Source organism: Pempheris klunzingeri, chromosome 3, assembly GCF_042242105.1.
Source record: "Pempheris klunzingeri isolate RE-2024b chromosome 3, fPemKlu1.hap1, whole genome shotgun sequence".
NCBI lineage: Eukaryota > Metazoa > Chordata > Actinopteri > Acropomatiformes > Pempheridae > Pempheris > Pempheris klunzingeri.
In genome coordinates, this window is record NC_092014.1 from 970145 (window position 1) to 987888 (window position 17744).

The window sequence follows — 17744 nt, forward strand, 5'->3', positions numbered from 1 at the left end:
GCTACGAGTGGTCAAAGAGTTTGAAAAGTACAGCCCATCTTCCTTCGGTCATCTCGGAGCCTGCGGGTGTGATCAATGGTTCTCCAGGCGTTAGCCGGATCCCTGGCTGTTCCCAGGGCGGTCGAGGTGGGACACCAGGAGCAGAGTGGTAGAGAGATGGCCGATAGACACAACTCAGAACAATATCTACTGTGGAGGAACAAAATGAATATGACATTTAAAAGTCCTGCAGATTTTGGGTCAAACTGCTCTCAAACGTTTGGGGGAAATTGTGATTGTGCATTTTTCTTTTCTACACGTTTCACAGACCAAACTCTTCAGCCATTAATAGAAAAAATGATCATTTCAGCGTGTTTGCAGAGGAAGAAGTTCAGCAGGACGACCGAGTCTGTGGAGGAATAAATGTAGGAGACGCAGGCCGAAACAGATTCAGGGACACTTGAAGAAACTTCTGGAAGATCAGAAGAAGCTGAAGGAGCTCAACAGTCGCTGCCCCACACGTCATCAGCCTGATCGGAATAAATGTTCCTGAGACACAAACACACAGAGGACCAGGAAGTCTTTTACCAGGGGAATACATTCCTGGTAAGAACAGTTCCTGCAGATGTTGGTGGAAAAGGGGCTCGTGTATATTTCTGCCTTTAGACAAAGCGTCAAACTAAAAGTCTCTCTGGGCCACGCCAGCCAATACTTCTAATTAACCTGGGAAAGCACCAACTGGGTCACATGGTTAGTCTTAATGATAACATCCTCTCCTGTAGGTTCCAGTGTGAGCGGTGAACCAGGAGGGGAGTGAACATGCAGACTGGACGTGAACCTTTGCAGGGCGTGCTGCGGCAGTGGTCCTTCAGACGCGAGCAGTTCTGGCCCTCGTAGTCTTCGGGACATTTACAGATGTAGTCGGCCGCCAAGTTGAAACACTGGCCGCCGTTTTGACACGGACCGTGGAGGCAGTAATCGATATCCAACTGTGGACACACACACACACACAGGGAGGGAACAATTCAGTTTCAACTGTGAAAAATGACACTCGGTGCTTCACCTTTTCTATGGCACCTGAACACTACACGTCTCCATGGTAACCACCTACAGCGCAGGTAATCACCAATGTTTACCGGACTCACAGAGCCTGTGGGTGCTGCTCAGAGGTCCCAAAATCAGATGGAGAACGATCACCAGCAGCCTCGTAACTGCTGTCAAGTGTTTGTCTGAGTTTAATCAGTTAATAGTCAATCAATCAATCTTTATCTATAAAGCGCCAATTCATAACAGCGCTTCCCATAAAGAGCAGCTCAGACCCAACGGTTCAGGAAACATTGAGGACTGGAGAGCATTTTTAAAGAGCATGAGCGAGGCCGCTCACCTGACAGCGCCCCCCGGAGGAGCCAGGTGGACACAGGCAGTGGAAGCCGTTCACCTCGTCGTGGCATCGGCCGCCGTTGAGGCACGGCGCGCTGGAGCACTCGTCCACGTCTTCCTCGCAGCGCTCGCCGCCAAAACCCGGCGCGCACACACACTTAAAACCGTTGACCAGGTCCTGAATGAGCGAGACGAGGTGAGAAAGTTAAACTGAACCACACCTGATTTTTTAAAGAATGTATCCCATCATGCTAACGTGGCTAACAGGCTAACTAACATCTGTTAGCATCAAGCTAACAGGAGACATTCATCTTATAACTGCCAAGCTAACTGTGCCAGAGCCGATCAAAACGTTTCTCTGCTGCTTGTATTCTCTGGTTTACCTGGAATTTATTCATTTCTTTAAGGAATTTCAGCAGTTTTAATGCAGTTTCAGACATTTGAATGCAGGAAGCAACAATAAACAGCCTGAAGCTGATGTTAGCTTCTGTTTCTAGCTATCAGCTAACGCTTAGCTGTCCGCCAAGCTATGCAGTAATGTTTATGGAGGCAGGCAGGAAACCTTTTGGTTAGTTTGGGTTTTAAAGAATAAAGATCATTTTAAGGGCGCTAGACACCAAGACTGGAATGTATCTCATGATGCTAATGTAGCTAACAGGCTAAAAACATTTGACAACAGGAAACAACAAACAAGCTCATTAGCTTGATGCTAACTGTGCCAGAGCTCACTGAAGCAGGAGGCAACAATAAACAGCCTAATGCTAATGTTAGCTTCTGTTTCTAGCTATCAGCTAACGCTTCGCTGTCTGCCAAACTATGCAGTATGTTTAGGGCGGTTAGAACAGGAACAGTTTAAACTAGACATAATTTGCCTGTGTCTTGTTTTCAGTTACCGTTGCTTTGCCTTCGATTTTGTGACACTAGACCATAAATACTGCGAGCCAACGTGTGCGCTGACAGATAATACTACGGCCGTGATAATCCCGCTCATGTAACCTGATCTGGCTGGCATCAGGAAACAATAAACCATTGTGAGGAGGAGAATGGCAGGAAGAAAAAAATCAGCAATCAGCATTTGAAAAGAATGAGGACAAAGTGTTTATCTTCTGTTGGGAAACGAGAAAGTTTGGAGAAATCTGATCTGCTGTTGTCATGGATACACACACACACACACACACACACACAGAGAGCTCAGCAGTTGCTGTTTATAGCTCCGTCAAAGTAAAAGCATGTGTGCTGCAGAGGGAAAACAGGCCTGAAAACAAACGGTCCTCCGGGCAGGAAGTGTGTGACCCAGCTGCAGCTCACCTTGCACGTCGCCCCGTTCTCACACTGGCCTCGGCAGTCGTTGATATCTGCAGAAACAATTCAGGACGGCTTCCATAAAACATGAACACACCACCTTTCCTCCACAGCGCCGACTGCTCTGGATGAAATAAACCCGCCCGCCTGTAACAAAGTGTTTGTGTGTGCAGCGGCCGTCTTACTAATCTGTTGTAGCTAAAAGTGACGGAGTTTGTTTTTAATTTGTTTTAGTAATCTGTGACTTTGTAAGTAAATGAAAAACATGTCAGTGCTTTAACAGTTTACCTGTAAAGCGATCGGTCCAGACACCTGAGAGCACAACACAACAATGACTACTGGCCTGACAGACGGAGCCTTTTCGACTAACTCAGTAACGTCGGTGCTCAGTAGGAAACACTCAAAACTACTTCTCACAACAGAAGAAGTCAGAATGTTTTCTGTGCATAAAAAGATGATTCTGGCTGTTATTGTTCTCAGTGATCTCAGCGTCTCACTCACTGGTGTCGCAGTTCTGCCCCGTCCACCCGGGGAGGCACTCGCAGAAGTACCCTCCGATCAGGTTCCGACAGGAGTTGGCGTTGGCGCAGGGGTCGTCGTCACACTCGTTGGCATCTGACACCAAAAAAAGAAGAAGAATGAAAAGATCAGAGAGAGAAAGCAAGACTCACTCTGTCTGCTGTGACTCATGCCAGCTAACTTCTGATCGATAGCTGATCGGCTCTGGCACTGACCGATGAGGCAGGTCTTCCCGGTCCACTGGGGAGGACAGCTACACTTGAAACCGTTGACCAGGTCCTGACAGGTTCCTCCGTGACTGCAGGGCTTCGCCACACACTCGTCCACGTCTGACACAGAAAAACAAAGGCGGCAGCTGGTGAGGCGTCACTGCAGGCCCAGAGGGGATCTGGTGATCTGGTGATCTGGTGAAGGGTTCCTGCTGTCGGCAGGTCTTACCGGTGGAGCAGGAGGGTCCCGTCCATCCGGGGGCGCAGCGACACTCGAAGCCCTGACTGGTTTCCACACAGCTTCCTGCGTTCAGACAGGGGCTGGACAGACAGGCGTGGTCCGCTGAGACAGACGGAAACACCAAGCGGACATTTGAGACACATCTGAGGGAAGGAGTCGTCCATCAGTCTGGTTCACAAGAACAGGACGGACGGACGGACGACTCAGTCCCGAAGAAGAACTTCAAAGACACAGAAGGAGGAACTAAAGAGCGTACAATTCATGAATAAAGGCAGCAGAGAGTGCAGTTTCAAGCTGTAAATAAAACCTAAGTTATTCTAGGATTGGTGCTTGGATCAGGGGACTGAAACGTTGCCCCTGTTGCCCCCGCTGCCCCTGTTGCCCCTGTTGCCCCCGCTGCCCCGTCCCTCTCACCTCTCTGACAGCTGACCCCGGAGAAGCCGTCGGGGCAGGAGCAGTGGTATTTGTCTGGCCCCGTGTTGCTGCAGGTTCCTCCGTTCAAACACGGCTGCAGCGTCGCACACGTGTTCAGGTCTGCAGGACAGAGACGGTCACATGGTCACATGGTCACATGGTCACATGGTCACATGGTCACGTGGTCACGTGGTCACATGACTACATAACCGGCGCCTTATCTTGGTTAAAGTGGCGCCTGCTCGGCCCGGCGGCGGGTACCTTTATCGCACAGCTGTCCTCCGTAGTTGGTGTCGCAGAGACACTGCCAGGGCTCCACACAGCTGCCGTGGACACAGCCGGGGTGGGGGATACACTGATCACAGTACTCCCCCTGCCAGCCATACAGACACCTGACACACACACAGTGCACGTGAGGAACACATCAAACTGGACACTACGGATTCATTTGTTTTCTTTGTGTGATGGAGTCGTTTTGTGTTTAGTACATCACATTCACTGTTTCAGGGACACGACAGAAAACATCACACTTCATGTGTAGGACCTGTCGTGTTCACAGGCCGAGTAGAAGAAGAGCAGTTTGGCCATTTCTAAATCACCATCCTGGTGTTACGGCTGTCGCCATCTTTGTTTTGGAGCTAGAAATGACGCTCAAGTTTTTCCCTGCCTCTGATTGGTCAGTGAGCAGGTAGCCCCGCCCTAAAGCCCCCCCCCCCGGTGTATCTTCCTCTAAATGGACCATAACTTACTAAATGAACTGAAGAAGACTGTAAACTAGAGACTGAGAGCAGAAACTGTTCACTGAGCTGATAAATCAGGAGAGAAGTCTCCTCATTTCCTCATTGACTTCCATCCAATCAGAGGATGCTTCTTTATACAGACTGATACCGACCAATCAGAGGACGCTTCTTTATAGACTGATACCGACCAATCAGAGGACGCTTCTTTATAGACTGATACCGACCAATCAGAGGACGCTTCTTTATACAGACTGATACCGTCCAATCAGAGGACGCTTCTTTACAGACTGATACCGACCAATCAGAGGACGCTTCTTTATAGACTGATACCGACCAATCAGAGGACGCTTCTTTACACAGACTGATACCGACCAATCAGAGGACGCTTCTTTACACAGACTGATACCGACCAATCAGAGGACGCTTCTTTATACAGACTGATACCGACCAATCAGAGGACGCTTCTTTATAGACTGATACCGACCAATCAGAGGACGCTTCTTTATAGACTGATACCGACCAATCAGAGGACGCTTCTTTATAGACTGATACCGACCAATCAGAGGACGCTTCTTTATAGACTGATACCGACCAATCAGAGGACGCTTCTTCATAGAGACTGTGGTTCTATCGTGTCAGCGCTAATGTTCTGTGTGTGTCGGTTCTCACTTGCACTCTCCAGGAACTTTACAGGATCCATGTTCTGTGCTGCAGCCCTGCCTGCAGATCGCTGCAGAGACACAGAGAGAGAAACTATTAGCCACCATCAGCTGCATCACCACACAAACTCATTTGATACTAAAGACTATTCATTCATTCATTCATTCAACAAATGTTGACGCCTAAGGAATAAATCCCAGCGTCTGTGAGCCAATGAGCATGCAGCACGGCTACACTAAGATGCAACAGTGCTGGAGACGTTACACATCATAGAAACAAACAGGAAAACCTTGGTTATTCAGATCACATCCCTGTTTTAGTGAATGTAGTCTGGTGTGTGTGCTGTTTGTGGTTAAACCAAAAGGATCTTCCAGGTCTCTCTCTGTAGGGATCCTTTCCATGATGCTGTCACACACTTAGAATAACACTCTGAGCCTGTCAGTGGATCAAACAAGCTCTTTTAGTGGACCTACTGTGATCAGGTGCAGTTGTCCCAAAGGATCACGTTGCAGCCATTGCAGCCCGTTTGGTGTCTGCTGGCTGAGGTGATCTACTGGACCAGTTCCAACACTTTTACTACCTACCAGTCACTCACACACCAGGATGTGTAGAAATAGAGCTCAAGTTAAAAATAGTTCCATGCATCAGTAAGACCCTCAGTGAGCTCACCAGTGTTGCAGTCTGGACCGGACCAGCCCTCCAGGCACGTCTTGTTGCCGTTGTGGTCGCACTCGTAGTGGCCGAAGAAGTCGTCTCGCGGGCGGCAGAACTTGTTGCAGCCGAAGCCGTAGTAGTGCTCGTCGCAGCTGAGGCGGACCTGGAAGTGGAACTGGGCCACGGGGCCGTTGTGCTTCAGGCTCTGCCACTGCCGGCCGGGGTTGATCATCCCCGAGTGGACGGCTTTCTCGATCAGCGCCCCGCCGACGCCTGCGAACACAGCGGCTTGGATCAGTGGCACAGAAAACACGGAGGTGAGGCGATGAACACATGTAGTTGTTGTTGTAGAACAGTGAGGAAGAAAGGAAAGAACCGCAGGGTTTGAGTTAGCCTGAAATGCTAACTTGTTGCTATACTGATGGTTTTCCTCTGATCAATGAGCTTTTTTACTGTTTGTCTGTGTAATTACATTATTCTGTGATAATATTGTGAATTGACGAGACTTCAAATAACAGAAAGAGACATTTTCAGAGTCCGAAGCCCAAATATTAGGATTTATCCATTTATTACCAGAAAAGATGAAGAAAACCAGTAAAATGTGATATCTGAGGAGCTGGAACCAGTGAACCAGTGAACCAGTGAACCAGTGAACCAGTGACTATCAGATCATTTCTATTACTAATCATAGCTGCAGACCAGAGCTGCAACAAACGTTTTGAGTCATTTTTTTAAGAAGAAATGTCCAAATTTTCAGTTTCTGGCTTGTTGAATATGAATGTTTTCTGGTTTCTGTGTGACAGAAAACTGAATATCTTTGGGTTGTGGACAAAACAAGACATTTGAGGAGGTCAGTTTGGGCTTCAGGAAACACTGACTGACATTTTTCACCACTTTCTGACACTTTCTAGACCAAACTACTAACTGGTTGATTGAGAAAATGATCGACAGATTAATGAATAAGTACGGAAAATGATCCCTAGTACAGCAGACTGACTCCAACCTGACTCCATAGCTGCAGAGGAACTCCGATGTTGCAGAGTTTGAAAATGCTGAGCTGCTCTGTGGTATTTCACCGGCGGGGTGGAAAGTGTGGTCGGGCTGAGGTGACGGCATCTGTTTCAACCGACCAGCAGCCGGACCGAAGGCGCTGAAAAGAGACTCAGCGCGAATCCAGAAACCTCTGAGCAGGTAACACCACCGGACTGGGAGCAAACTGTGACACTTCACAGCACGACGGGGAATTAAAACAAAGTGCTAAAAATGGCACAGAGGTAGCACATTTGAAAAATAGGTAACCTCACAAAAGGCTCCGTCCAGGATATTTGAGCAAATATTCAAAGCTGGCACTTTATCGATGAATACCGCCTGTCGAGCCAACACCTGCCTGAGAGCTGCAGCTGAGCGTCGATCGGAGGCCTGGGGTTCGTTACAGGAGCAGGAATATACTAACTTTATGAATTTATCAGAGTCTCTAGGAGCCACCGAAGGGCGTTTGAACTGCCGTGTGTTCAAAGTGCTTTAAGTTAAAAGATTATAAAAGCACAAGCAAATAAATAAAGCAACAACAGAATAGTCACAGATGAAAAGAAAGTTATGTGGTTAATTCATTAGAAAGCCGCAGTAAACAGTGATGTTTGAGGGTTTCAGCACAGCTTAAGGGTTTGGGAAGCAGAGAAACTAAAACCTGCTTCTACTCGCTTGGTTTTGATCCCAGGAGCGCTGAGTGCACCTGCACCACGGCGTCCAGGTAAGTATTTGGGCCCAAGACCATCTAATGCTTTAAAAGGAAGTAACAGGACGCTAAAATCTGTCCTTCGGCTCACTGGAAGCCAGTGGAGGGATTTAAGGAGTGATGTGACCATTTCCACATCTAGCAGTCCCAGGACAACACGATCCTTCATGTGGAGTCGTGTTTGTGTCCCCTGATGGATGTTAAGTCAAACATTCCCTCTTCTTTAGGTCCGTGTTTGGTCTCCACCACCTCCTGAGGGAACTATCTGGCTCTTCTGCTGCTAAACGCTCCACTATTTTCACCGGCTGCTCTCTAAAGCTCTCATGAGTTCAGGACATTATCCAGAGAATCAGGTCTGGACGCTGGCCTGACCAGGCGAAGATGTGGCGCCTAGCTAGAGCGAGAAGGAGGCTGCGACTCTGTTTCATCAGTACAACATGTATTCAAACGAAAGATGATGATGATGACACATGATAGAAACATCATCAACACACCAAACTGTGAATTCTTCATGTAACGTCCAGGTGAGCTCGTGTGAGACCAGAGCAGCTGGGTGGGTAAAGTCCGTCCGATGACCGGTCCAACTGATTCGGACATTCGGACAATAATCCTGGTTCTCATACTGAGAAAACTAATGCTGCCGCCCGTAAGCAGGAACATCCAGAACAGAGCAGGCAGTCACTTAAGGCCACGTGTCGGGAGGCACTTTGCTTGTTAATGCTAAACTGGGAGGGTCAATATTTGTTCTGTCCTCATTTGGGTCGAGAGCAGTTTCAGATCCATTCGTCTGCTGAAAAAAACCTGTGAATCGCACGCAGAGCTTCAGCCAGGCAGCACGTTGGACTAAACCTCGAATGAACTGGACTCCCCAACCCCCTACACACCCCCTACCCCCACCCCGCACTGAAGCCCACCTGCGCCGAGGTCAGCCGACTTCACACCGGGCCTATAATGGTCCCTGTGGGACGCCAAATACAGCACCGGGCCAACACTCTCGCTCTGAGCGCCTCGCTGACCGCCGGGTCGTAAACAGGCGCTCAGACTCGAGGTGCCAGCTTCACTCTCTCCTCACACACTGTTTACAACCAGATTTCTGAATGGGGCTCATCCAGGGCATGTAAACACCCCCACAGGCTGCTGTAAGGGGAGGGGGGGGTTATTATCGCCGCAATTAACAACTCCACGACTGTGAGGGGAGAAAAAGGAGGAATGACGGTCCTGCACGGCTCTCAGACTGAGATTAACTGAGTTATTTTGTTTTATCTCATTTTAACTTTTATTTCACTTCATATATTTTTTCCATCTAAGTCCGTCTGTTTGTGTCATAATCTGAATGTGCGGTTCAACATTTTACAGAAAAAAACAACACGTGTGGTTTCAAAATGTCTCATCACATGTTCAGCATTGAGGTAATAATTCAACTGTACGTTCTCCTGTTTTTCTTCTAATCCAGACACGATTCTGTTTGGTGGTTTATTTAGTTATTTCCAGGACAGATTGTGAAAAATATAATAATAAAACTAAAATAATCCAGAATTATGTTTCCAAACTACAGCTGGTCTGGAACCTTTCTGTCCTCTGTGGGACAGTTCGCTCAGGTCAAAGGTCGTGTTGGTTTCTACTACACAGAGCAGGATGAACGGTGATGATGATGATGATGATGATGATGATGATACTCACCGCCAGACGAAGAGTCGTTGTTGAAGTCCAAGGCTTCCACGATCAGTGTGTAGGACCTCTGCACGCAGACACAGAGAACATCGATCAATAGGAATCAGGAGAACTAATCAATCTCAGATATTTTATCAGGTGAAAACACCAAAGAGCTCCTTGAATGTTTAAAGGTTTTTATAAACAATAATAGAAGAAAAAAACTTTTTTTTTTAAACATTTGTCACAGACAGATGAAATAATAATAATAATAATAAACTTTATCTGTACAGAACTTTTTAACAATCTTACAAAGCAAACAAAACCAAACCAGACAAGAAGGTTCAACTGAGAATGAAACCAAAGGATAAAAGCACACAGGAAGTAAAACAACTGGGAACATCTGATAAAGAGAAAAGTTTTACGAAGCAAAAACAGAAAGAGGCTTTCACGTCAGACTTTGTGATATCAGCAGATCCCTCAGCGCACACACACACACACACACACACACTAATAATAATGATAATAAATTGATGTAACAGGATTTAAGGAACATTAACTGATCAAATGAAGTTTTAATGTGAAACTCTGGAGACAAAAACACTCTCTTCTACCACAGCAGTGTGTGTGTGTGTGTGTGTGTGTGTGTGTCCCATTATTTCGACTCTTTGTCCCTCTTAAGGCCACTGTCGCTCTCACCGCTATCGAATGACCCGCCGACCAGAGCCAGAGTGTGTGTGTGTGTGAGAGAGTGTGTGTGTATGAGTGTGTGAGTGTGTGTGTGGTTTGAGGTCTCTCTCTCTCTGACCAAAGATTCACAACAGATCTGCAACGCTTTGAAACCAACAATACGACTCAAACAGACGGTGTGTTGTCTCCATAGCAACGACCGCCTGTATTTTCTCCATAGCAACGACCGCCTGTACTTCCTCCACGGCAACGACCGTCTGTACTTCCGCGGTACGTACTTACGCGTACGTAGCTGGATGAATTTGTAGCGTCTTAAAGGAGCAGTCTGTAGGATTTCGTGGCTTCTAGATTTCTCCCACCTCAGCCCTCCCTTTGGAGAAGCTACGGTGGCCCACGAGGATTCGGGCTTCCTTTGGTTGTTCTTGTGCTAAATAATAATTTTGATCCTTCGTCTGCCACCACACAACATGGTCTTTTCAAAGTCAAGCTGCCACTTCAACATGAAAAGGTCCTGTTTGTCCATTCTAGGCTACAGTAGAAACACGGCGAGGCAACATGGCCGCTCGCTTTGTAGAGATTAAGGAAACGTGAAAACACAACCACTCCTATTTTCAGGTGATTAAACACTGATGAGTGATAACATAGTCCCCTAAATCCCCTTAAGAGTTGGGTATTTGCTTCCCTTCACTGGCAGCACAGGTTGTCTACACCTGTCAGGCCCCTCACAGCGCCCTCTAGTGGCGGCTGAGCCAGTTTAGCGCTGCAACTTAAAACGCCGTGAGTCTTTGGTCTTCTTACGGTGGTTAATATCTTTTAAAGGGAGTTTTTGCTTCGTTTTGAGAGGTTTTAAGAAAGGCAGGTCATGCCACATAAAGCCCAGCTGTACCTGGCACACAGTCACATCATCAAGGCCTCTGCAGGTATCGGCCCGGTGGGAAGAGAGCTCAGCACCAGCGGCCGACCAACATCAAGTCCAACAAGTCCGAGTGGAAACACAAGAAACCTGCTGGCGTGGCGTCAAAATCCTGCCAGACATAAAACTTCTGGAACAACATTACGATGGCTTTAAATGTGCCTGAACTTCCTCCTCGGTGGTCTGACATCAGCCGGCCCAGTTTACCAAACCCTGCTGACGTTGGCGCCCGACCAGATAAACTCTCTCCTACCAGCAGTCGTCTCCAGATCAGCCGTGACGTTTGGTTACCGAGCGCTCTGGGTCATCGGCACCGCAAGGAGCCGGAACAAAGACCACACAGGGGACTCTTTCGGTATTTACCTGTGCTGGGTGAGAGAGAGACGCTCGGCTTGGCTTCAGCCTTCACCGTCTGGCACAAACATGGAGAGTGGCCTCTAATCTAGACTTTATTAAAGGGTAATTCCACTTCAGCACAACGCAGGTCTTATTCTGGCAGTTTAGTCCAAAAACCAGGAAACTAATCCACAGGTCGTCCAGATTAAACAGCATGTGAACACACCAGAAACAGCAGCAGGTCGTCCTGGGAGCAGTGAAGCCCCCCCCCCACCACCACCACCAACTGGACCCCTTTGGGGAGGTGGAGTTTTAAAAGGTTAAAACCACACTCATCCATCCCGCTGGTTTGTTTCCAACCCGTCCGATCGTCTCAGACATCACTTATTGACCTGCTGAGCTTCTGAACGCTTCGATGGTGACCAACGTGGGTTTAGCCGTCACACGTGCCCCCGCCGACAGGACGACGCCCATGGTGACATCATGAAAACATGACGAAGAGCAGAAAGAGACGACCCGTCAGCGATTTAACCACCAGCACTCAAACGCAATAACTCACCATCAGCTGGGAAAACATCTGAACCTTATATAGTCTGATTCTTCTTCTTTGGGACTTAAACTGAAAAACATTCACTGAGCCCCCCCCACACCGATTGATGCCGACACACTGGTCCTCTGAGCTGAAAACACAACTTGTTCTGGTAAAACTCCACACAGCAGCTACAACAAGTGAACACAGGATCCTCATCAGCTTCGCCCCCCCTCAGTCAGCCACAGCCTTCAGTCACACTCGTACATCTTTACATTTGTTCAATCCTTTGTTCCTGCACCTTTTCTGTCTCTCCTGCTGCTGTGACAAGTGAATCTCCCCGCCGTGGGATAAGCAGAGTCCCCCCCTCCCTTAATGAAACTTGTTGAACCTGGATCAGGATCCGACTCGCTGACGAGCAACAATATTGACCAAACTTTATTGCCGCCGTCTGTGGGAGAGTGAACGCTGCGGTGCCACGAAACCTCAAACATCAGCGCAGAAACAAAAGCAGAGGATGAATAAATATGCAGTTTTTCCCAAGTGGATAAAACCAAACTGTCGATTTAAAGGTTATTATGGGATAGTGTGGGAGTTTTTCTGCATATGTACATGATAATAAAGAGTTCTCTGGTATTCACAAATGTATTGTAAGAAGTTTAGGAGGACATAAGAAATGCACAGCAGCCACATTTTCACATAATGTTTATAGTTTTGGAAATATGTCCAGACCCACATAGAGGACTGTTCTTAGAACCAGAACCAGAACCAGGTCTGCTAACGTGACGGAGCCCTGCTGACTCGTCCCCGGTGGCTCGGCTCAGAGCGCCTCACATCTCTGGCGTACCACAGAGCTGTTTACCCCGACGCCACATAACTGCCACTAATGCAGAACCGAGCAGACGCGCTCGCCGAGAACCCTCTGAAGGGCTCTTACAACACCGTTGCGTCACCCCTGGCTGCAGCTCCACGTGGGCGTCGGGCTGATGCCTCCTGACCCTGGAGGGAAAACAAACGCGTCGCCCACCAAACGCAGTGGGTGGCACCGCCAAACATGTTAGCAGCTAATTCGATTTTAGGACGAGAACGGGAACGAGAGCCCGGCAGCTGGTCGCCGGCCAACAGGTTCCACTCACTTTGAGCCAAAACACATTAGCAGCATTCGCCCGCAGGCCGTCGGTGACTTCCCATCAGCCCTCGGGCCTTTGATTGTTTGATTGAGGAGGTGGAACTGCTTTCTCTGGCTGCAGCCTCACTGTGGGAAAATAGCTGCTCGGCAGTGTGGGGGCGGGTCCAGGCGGGCGGGGCGCTCTGGCCCGACGCTTCGTCCAGGCCGACGGGCGACGAGATGGGAAGGAGGCGTACGACAGACAAGACTGGTTCTCGGAGTGAGGAGCACTCAGGAGATCAAGCACACATCCTTTTCACTATCAGAGAATATTTAGCTTCTTTGTCGCCTCCCTGCAGCAGAAAGGCCAGCAGGGGTTTCAAACTGGTGCTGGAGGAGCAAAGAAAACAGCAAAATGGAAGGAAGCAGAAAGCCTACAACAACCAGAATGCACTGCTCCAATATCAACATGAGTCAGGACCTGAAGCCCCGACAGCAGAAAGGGAGGGAGAGAGAGGGAAAGCTGTGAAGAGCTGTGAAACACATAAAAACTACTGAGGAGGAGGAGGAGGAGGAGGAGGAAGAACAAGAGGAGGAGGAAGAACAAGAGGAGGAAGAACAAGAGGAGGAGGAAGAGTGTCGGCTGAAGGCTGCAGGTGTGGACCAGCGTCTGGGATCCTGAGGCTCCACTAAAGTGGCGTGAGGTCACTTTATAAGTTCTGAGGCTGAAACAACAGAAACCTTTAACGCGCCGGTTACCGTGGTTACCGTGGTTACCACGGTCGGCAGCAGGAATGTCCCACAGCCCCTGGACCCCCACCACGCTGGGAGGTCGGGGGAGACGATCAGGACGACAACAAAGCGGGGAAGGAAGGAGAAGAAGAAGAAACAGGCCAGCGGAGGAGAGAAATAAAAGCTCAGACTTCAGTCAGGATCAGTCAGGGTCAGTCAGGATCAGTCAGGGTCAGTCAGAGTCAGTCAGGATCAGTCAGGGTCAGTCAGGATCAGTCAGGGTCAGTCAGGGTCAGTCAGGGTCAGCATCTCAGACAGTGACAGACTCACAGTCAGGTCAGAAGGTTCAGCCATCAGTTTTATGGGTTATTCATGAGGCTCAGGTCTAAACACACAGACAGTTAAAGTTAACCAGTACAACCATCCACTAGTCCACTAATCAGTTAGCTGTCAACTATCTGACTAACTATTAAACTATCAAACTAACTATTAATCTATCAAACTAACTATCAAACTAACTATTACTCTACTAAAGTAACTAGAGCGTTCTAACAGTGGATCCTTCCTGGCGCCATCTTGGGCTTCAGGAAACACTGACTGGACATCTCATTGATTAAACTGATTGATTGATCGAAGGGCCGACGAAGCTGCTACTGAGACACCATCACTGAGGACCGTTTGCTCTTCGTCTAAAGGCTGCTGTCCTGAGCGCCGTCGGTCAGGTGGACACCAGACCAGAACCAGGAGCGCTTCCTAACCCCCTGATCTGGAGTCAGCCAGACCTTTTCAGACACAAAGACAGGGTGACAGACCGTCCACCTCCTGAACTCACCGGCCACGCGAAGCTGAAGGGCAGCACCATCCTGGCTTTGTCGCTCTTGGCGCTGCGTAAAGTGAAGGTGTTCCCACCGAGCACCGGCGTGGCGGCGCCGCCGAAGCTGCAGGGCCCGGCCGAGGAGACCTTCAGCTGGTACTCCTTCAGACACACCCTGAAGTAGGTGTCGCATTCGTCCGCCGTGCACCGTCGGCCCGCTGCGTCCCGGGGTCCGTCGCAGCAGGCGCCGGTCTGCAGCTGCCCGTTGGCGTTCTGCATCGACAGGATCTGGAGCTCAAAATGTCCCGAAGCTGAAGAAACCTGCGGAGACGGTCAACAGGTGAACATTCAACATCAACAGAGACGCTCTTACAGGTCCACCTGGTCCGGGACCTGGCCCAGGACTTGGTCCAGGACCTGGTCCGGGATGGACCGGAGTCAGGAACACATCAGTTTTCAGACCAATCAGGTCTGTCAGCTAAAACTCAGACTTTCCTTCCCCTCAGTGAACACCCACAACTTCCAAACTCCACCACCATCTGTGCCGCCGCCCTAAAGCGCACGTTCAGATGACATCACTGTGACATCACCACGGACACTGATTCACGCCACATTCAATTTACGGTTTTAAATCAGTTTTGTTTCATTACTCTGTAAATGTTTCCGTGTTTTGGGGCTGCGGTTGAAACGGTGGACGACTTTCACCAAACGATAACGTCCCAGAAGACGTTTCTGTCCCGCGGTCTGGACTGTGTGACTAAAACACACTATAATGAGCTTGTTCGTTAGCACTGTAGCCTGTTAGATGAAGGGGTGAAGGTCGACCTTTGACCCTCTGGATGTAAAACCACTAAAATCATTTCTTCCTGTCGGACATTTGTGTAAAATGTCGTCATAATAAGTGAATTAATTCCTCAGTTGTGTCCTGTGAGGTCACAGCGACCTTTGACCTTTGGCCAGGTGATATCACGGGACGGACGACCTGAGATGACGCCTCCGGCCTCGACCGCCGCCGGTGAGGATGTAAGACGTCTGAAGCTGAGCGTCGACGCCTGAATGACGAGAGAACGTTTCCTCAGGTGAAACTAAAACACCGGGAACCTTTGGAGTCTTCACAGGAAGCTACAATAAAGTCTGAACCAAGCTCGGACAGAACAACACTCGGTCGGTGAGAAGGCGTCTGTCCTGCAGGATCTCGGTTGCTCGCTTAGAAAACTGATTACAATCAAACAACAAGAAGGACTCTGACTAAAACAGGCTTCACCAGTAAAAGTCCAAACAGCTTGTGGCTGTGAGCTCCAGATCCAGATCCAGATCCAGTCCACGTGATCCAAAGATGACCCAAATCAGATGGAATTTACGTCCCCACAGAACCAGAGTCCCATTAAAAAATGACTTATTTATGCACAAAACTCCTCACATTAACCAGCGTTCCCTTAAATTCCCTAATCAGAGTCTCAGTTTGAGTCACTGATGTCAGAGCATCAAACCCTGCTCTTTTTAACCCTTTGAGGTCTCTTGTTCAGCACAAGTCACCTGCATGTTGAAGGTGTTGAGTGTTTAGGGTTCATTGATAATTAACCTGAAGAACTCTGCCTGTTTTGTGCTAAATTACAGCATTACACACCAACAGTGATGATTTATGGTTTATGTTAGCCGACTGTAAAGAAGAACTTCTAACACTTAAAATAACTTAATTCGGCTGTTTTATCTCTTCCAGGCACATTTCACCAGAAGCTTAAAAGCAACTATTAGAGAAGCAAGCTCACTTTTACAACTTTGCTCAAACTTTATGGAAAGTAAACCGCTAATTTATGAAGATGTCAGTTGGATAAAACAACATAAATTCATCCAGAACTCGACAGAAAGCTTTCCTCCATGTTTCGGCCTCTTTGTCCACAACTCAGCCGGCGGCTGTTCGAAAGAACCCAAAATCACCCAAAAATCAGCGGGAGTCTGGTGTACCTGGATGCGGGCGGAGAGCAGCAGGAGCTGCAGGGGGAGGAGGACGGAGCTCCGGGGGAGGGTCATGCCGGCGGCTCTCGGGGCTCGGTGGTATCCGCTCCGGGTGTGTACCCCTCCGGATGGGACATGCACGGGCGGGGGGCAGAGCCGCAGGGTTTGTTCCCAAAGAGTCCACAAAGTCCCGCAGAGAGGATCCGACCAGCCTGCGTCCTGCTCCGGGACCTTTTGTCTGCTTTTGTCCGGGTCGTCTCGGAGCCTCCACACCCACTCATGCAGCCGCAGCACTGTGCTCGGGCCCCGGAGCAGGCTGGGTAATATCAACCAGCGAGGGGCGGGGGCTGTGCTGACGCCACGCCCACTGTGAATATTAATGAGCAGCGGTTTGTTTACAGTCAGTTCACGTGGAGGTGCGGAAGTGCCTTCACACCTGGAGGCTAAAAGGCCCCAAACTGACCCCAGAGCAGCTTAACGTCTGCGTGGTAATTATCAGAGAGAGAGAAGAAAGAGGAAGAGAAGCTTTCTGTTTACTTTATTGTTCAAATATTGTTTCTGACATTTTCTCAGTAGTGTTGAAGTTTGGCTGCGACCCTACGGTGGCTCAGAAGTGCCAAAAATAAAACCATTTCACTGAAACCAAAACGAAAGATAATAAATAATCACTTTTTAATTCAAGAATTATTCTGGTTTGTTGGTTTTAGAGCTACAAAACTAGAGCTAAAAGCTAAAAGAGACTCCTGAGGTTCCTCCATCAGTCTAAACATTCATTAAATCAGTCAAAAACAATGAATAAATACACATGACAAATAGTAAGTAAGTAAAAATGTCTCAGAGAATAAAATGTAAATAATATCTTACAAAAAACACAAACACAAAAACTATTATCTAATAAAATAATGACAAACCAAAACAATAAATGTATGAAAGAAAAGAGGAAAATCAAAACTGCAGGTTTAAAAGAAATTAACAAGGATTAAAGATTAAAAAGTTAGTTGTTGGTTTTGTGATTTTCACATTAATTAGTTGATTCTGTTCTTTTGTTGTAATCTATCGACACTTTATGGCCAAAAGTGTGCGGACGCCACCTTCAAAATAAAAGCCCACAGATTCCTGCAGTCGCTGTCATAATAAACACCTGATGATGCCACAACCTTCGTCATCATCTTCATCATCGTGT

General features: G+C 48.3%; 1 protein-coding gene across 1 annotated transcript in view; it reads right to left on the bottom strand.

Moving 5' to 3' along the window:
- Nucleotides 1-16636, bottom strand: part of LOC139225639 (protein jagged-1a-like) — a 24739-nt gene extending 8103 nt beyond the window's left edge. The window contains exons 1-13 of the mRNA XM_070856435.1: nucleotides 16571-16636; nucleotides 14624-14926; nucleotides 9514-9571; nucleotides 6114-6386; nucleotides 5454-5514; nucleotides 4306-4436; nucleotides 4045-4164; nucleotides 3619-3732; nucleotides 3396-3509; nucleotides 3163-3276; nucleotides 2668-2714; nucleotides 1364-1537; nucleotides 818-968 (exon numbers count right to left, since the gene is read on the bottom strand). Coding sequence (XP_070712536.1) covers nucleotides 818-968; nucleotides 1364-1537; nucleotides 2668-2714; nucleotides 3163-3276; nucleotides 3396-3509; nucleotides 3619-3732; nucleotides 4045-4164; nucleotides 4306-4436; nucleotides 5454-5514; nucleotides 6114-6386; nucleotides 9514-9571; nucleotides 14624-14926; nucleotides 16571-16636 — 1726 coding nt within the window. The remainder of the gene's footprint in view (nucleotides 1-817; nucleotides 969-1363; nucleotides 1538-2667; nucleotides 2715-3162; nucleotides 3277-3395; nucleotides 3510-3618; nucleotides 3733-4044; nucleotides 4165-4305; nucleotides 4437-5453; nucleotides 5515-6113; nucleotides 6387-9513; nucleotides 9572-14623; nucleotides 14927-16570) is intronic.
- Between the last annotated feature and the right edge of the window lie 1108 nt (nucleotides 16637-17744).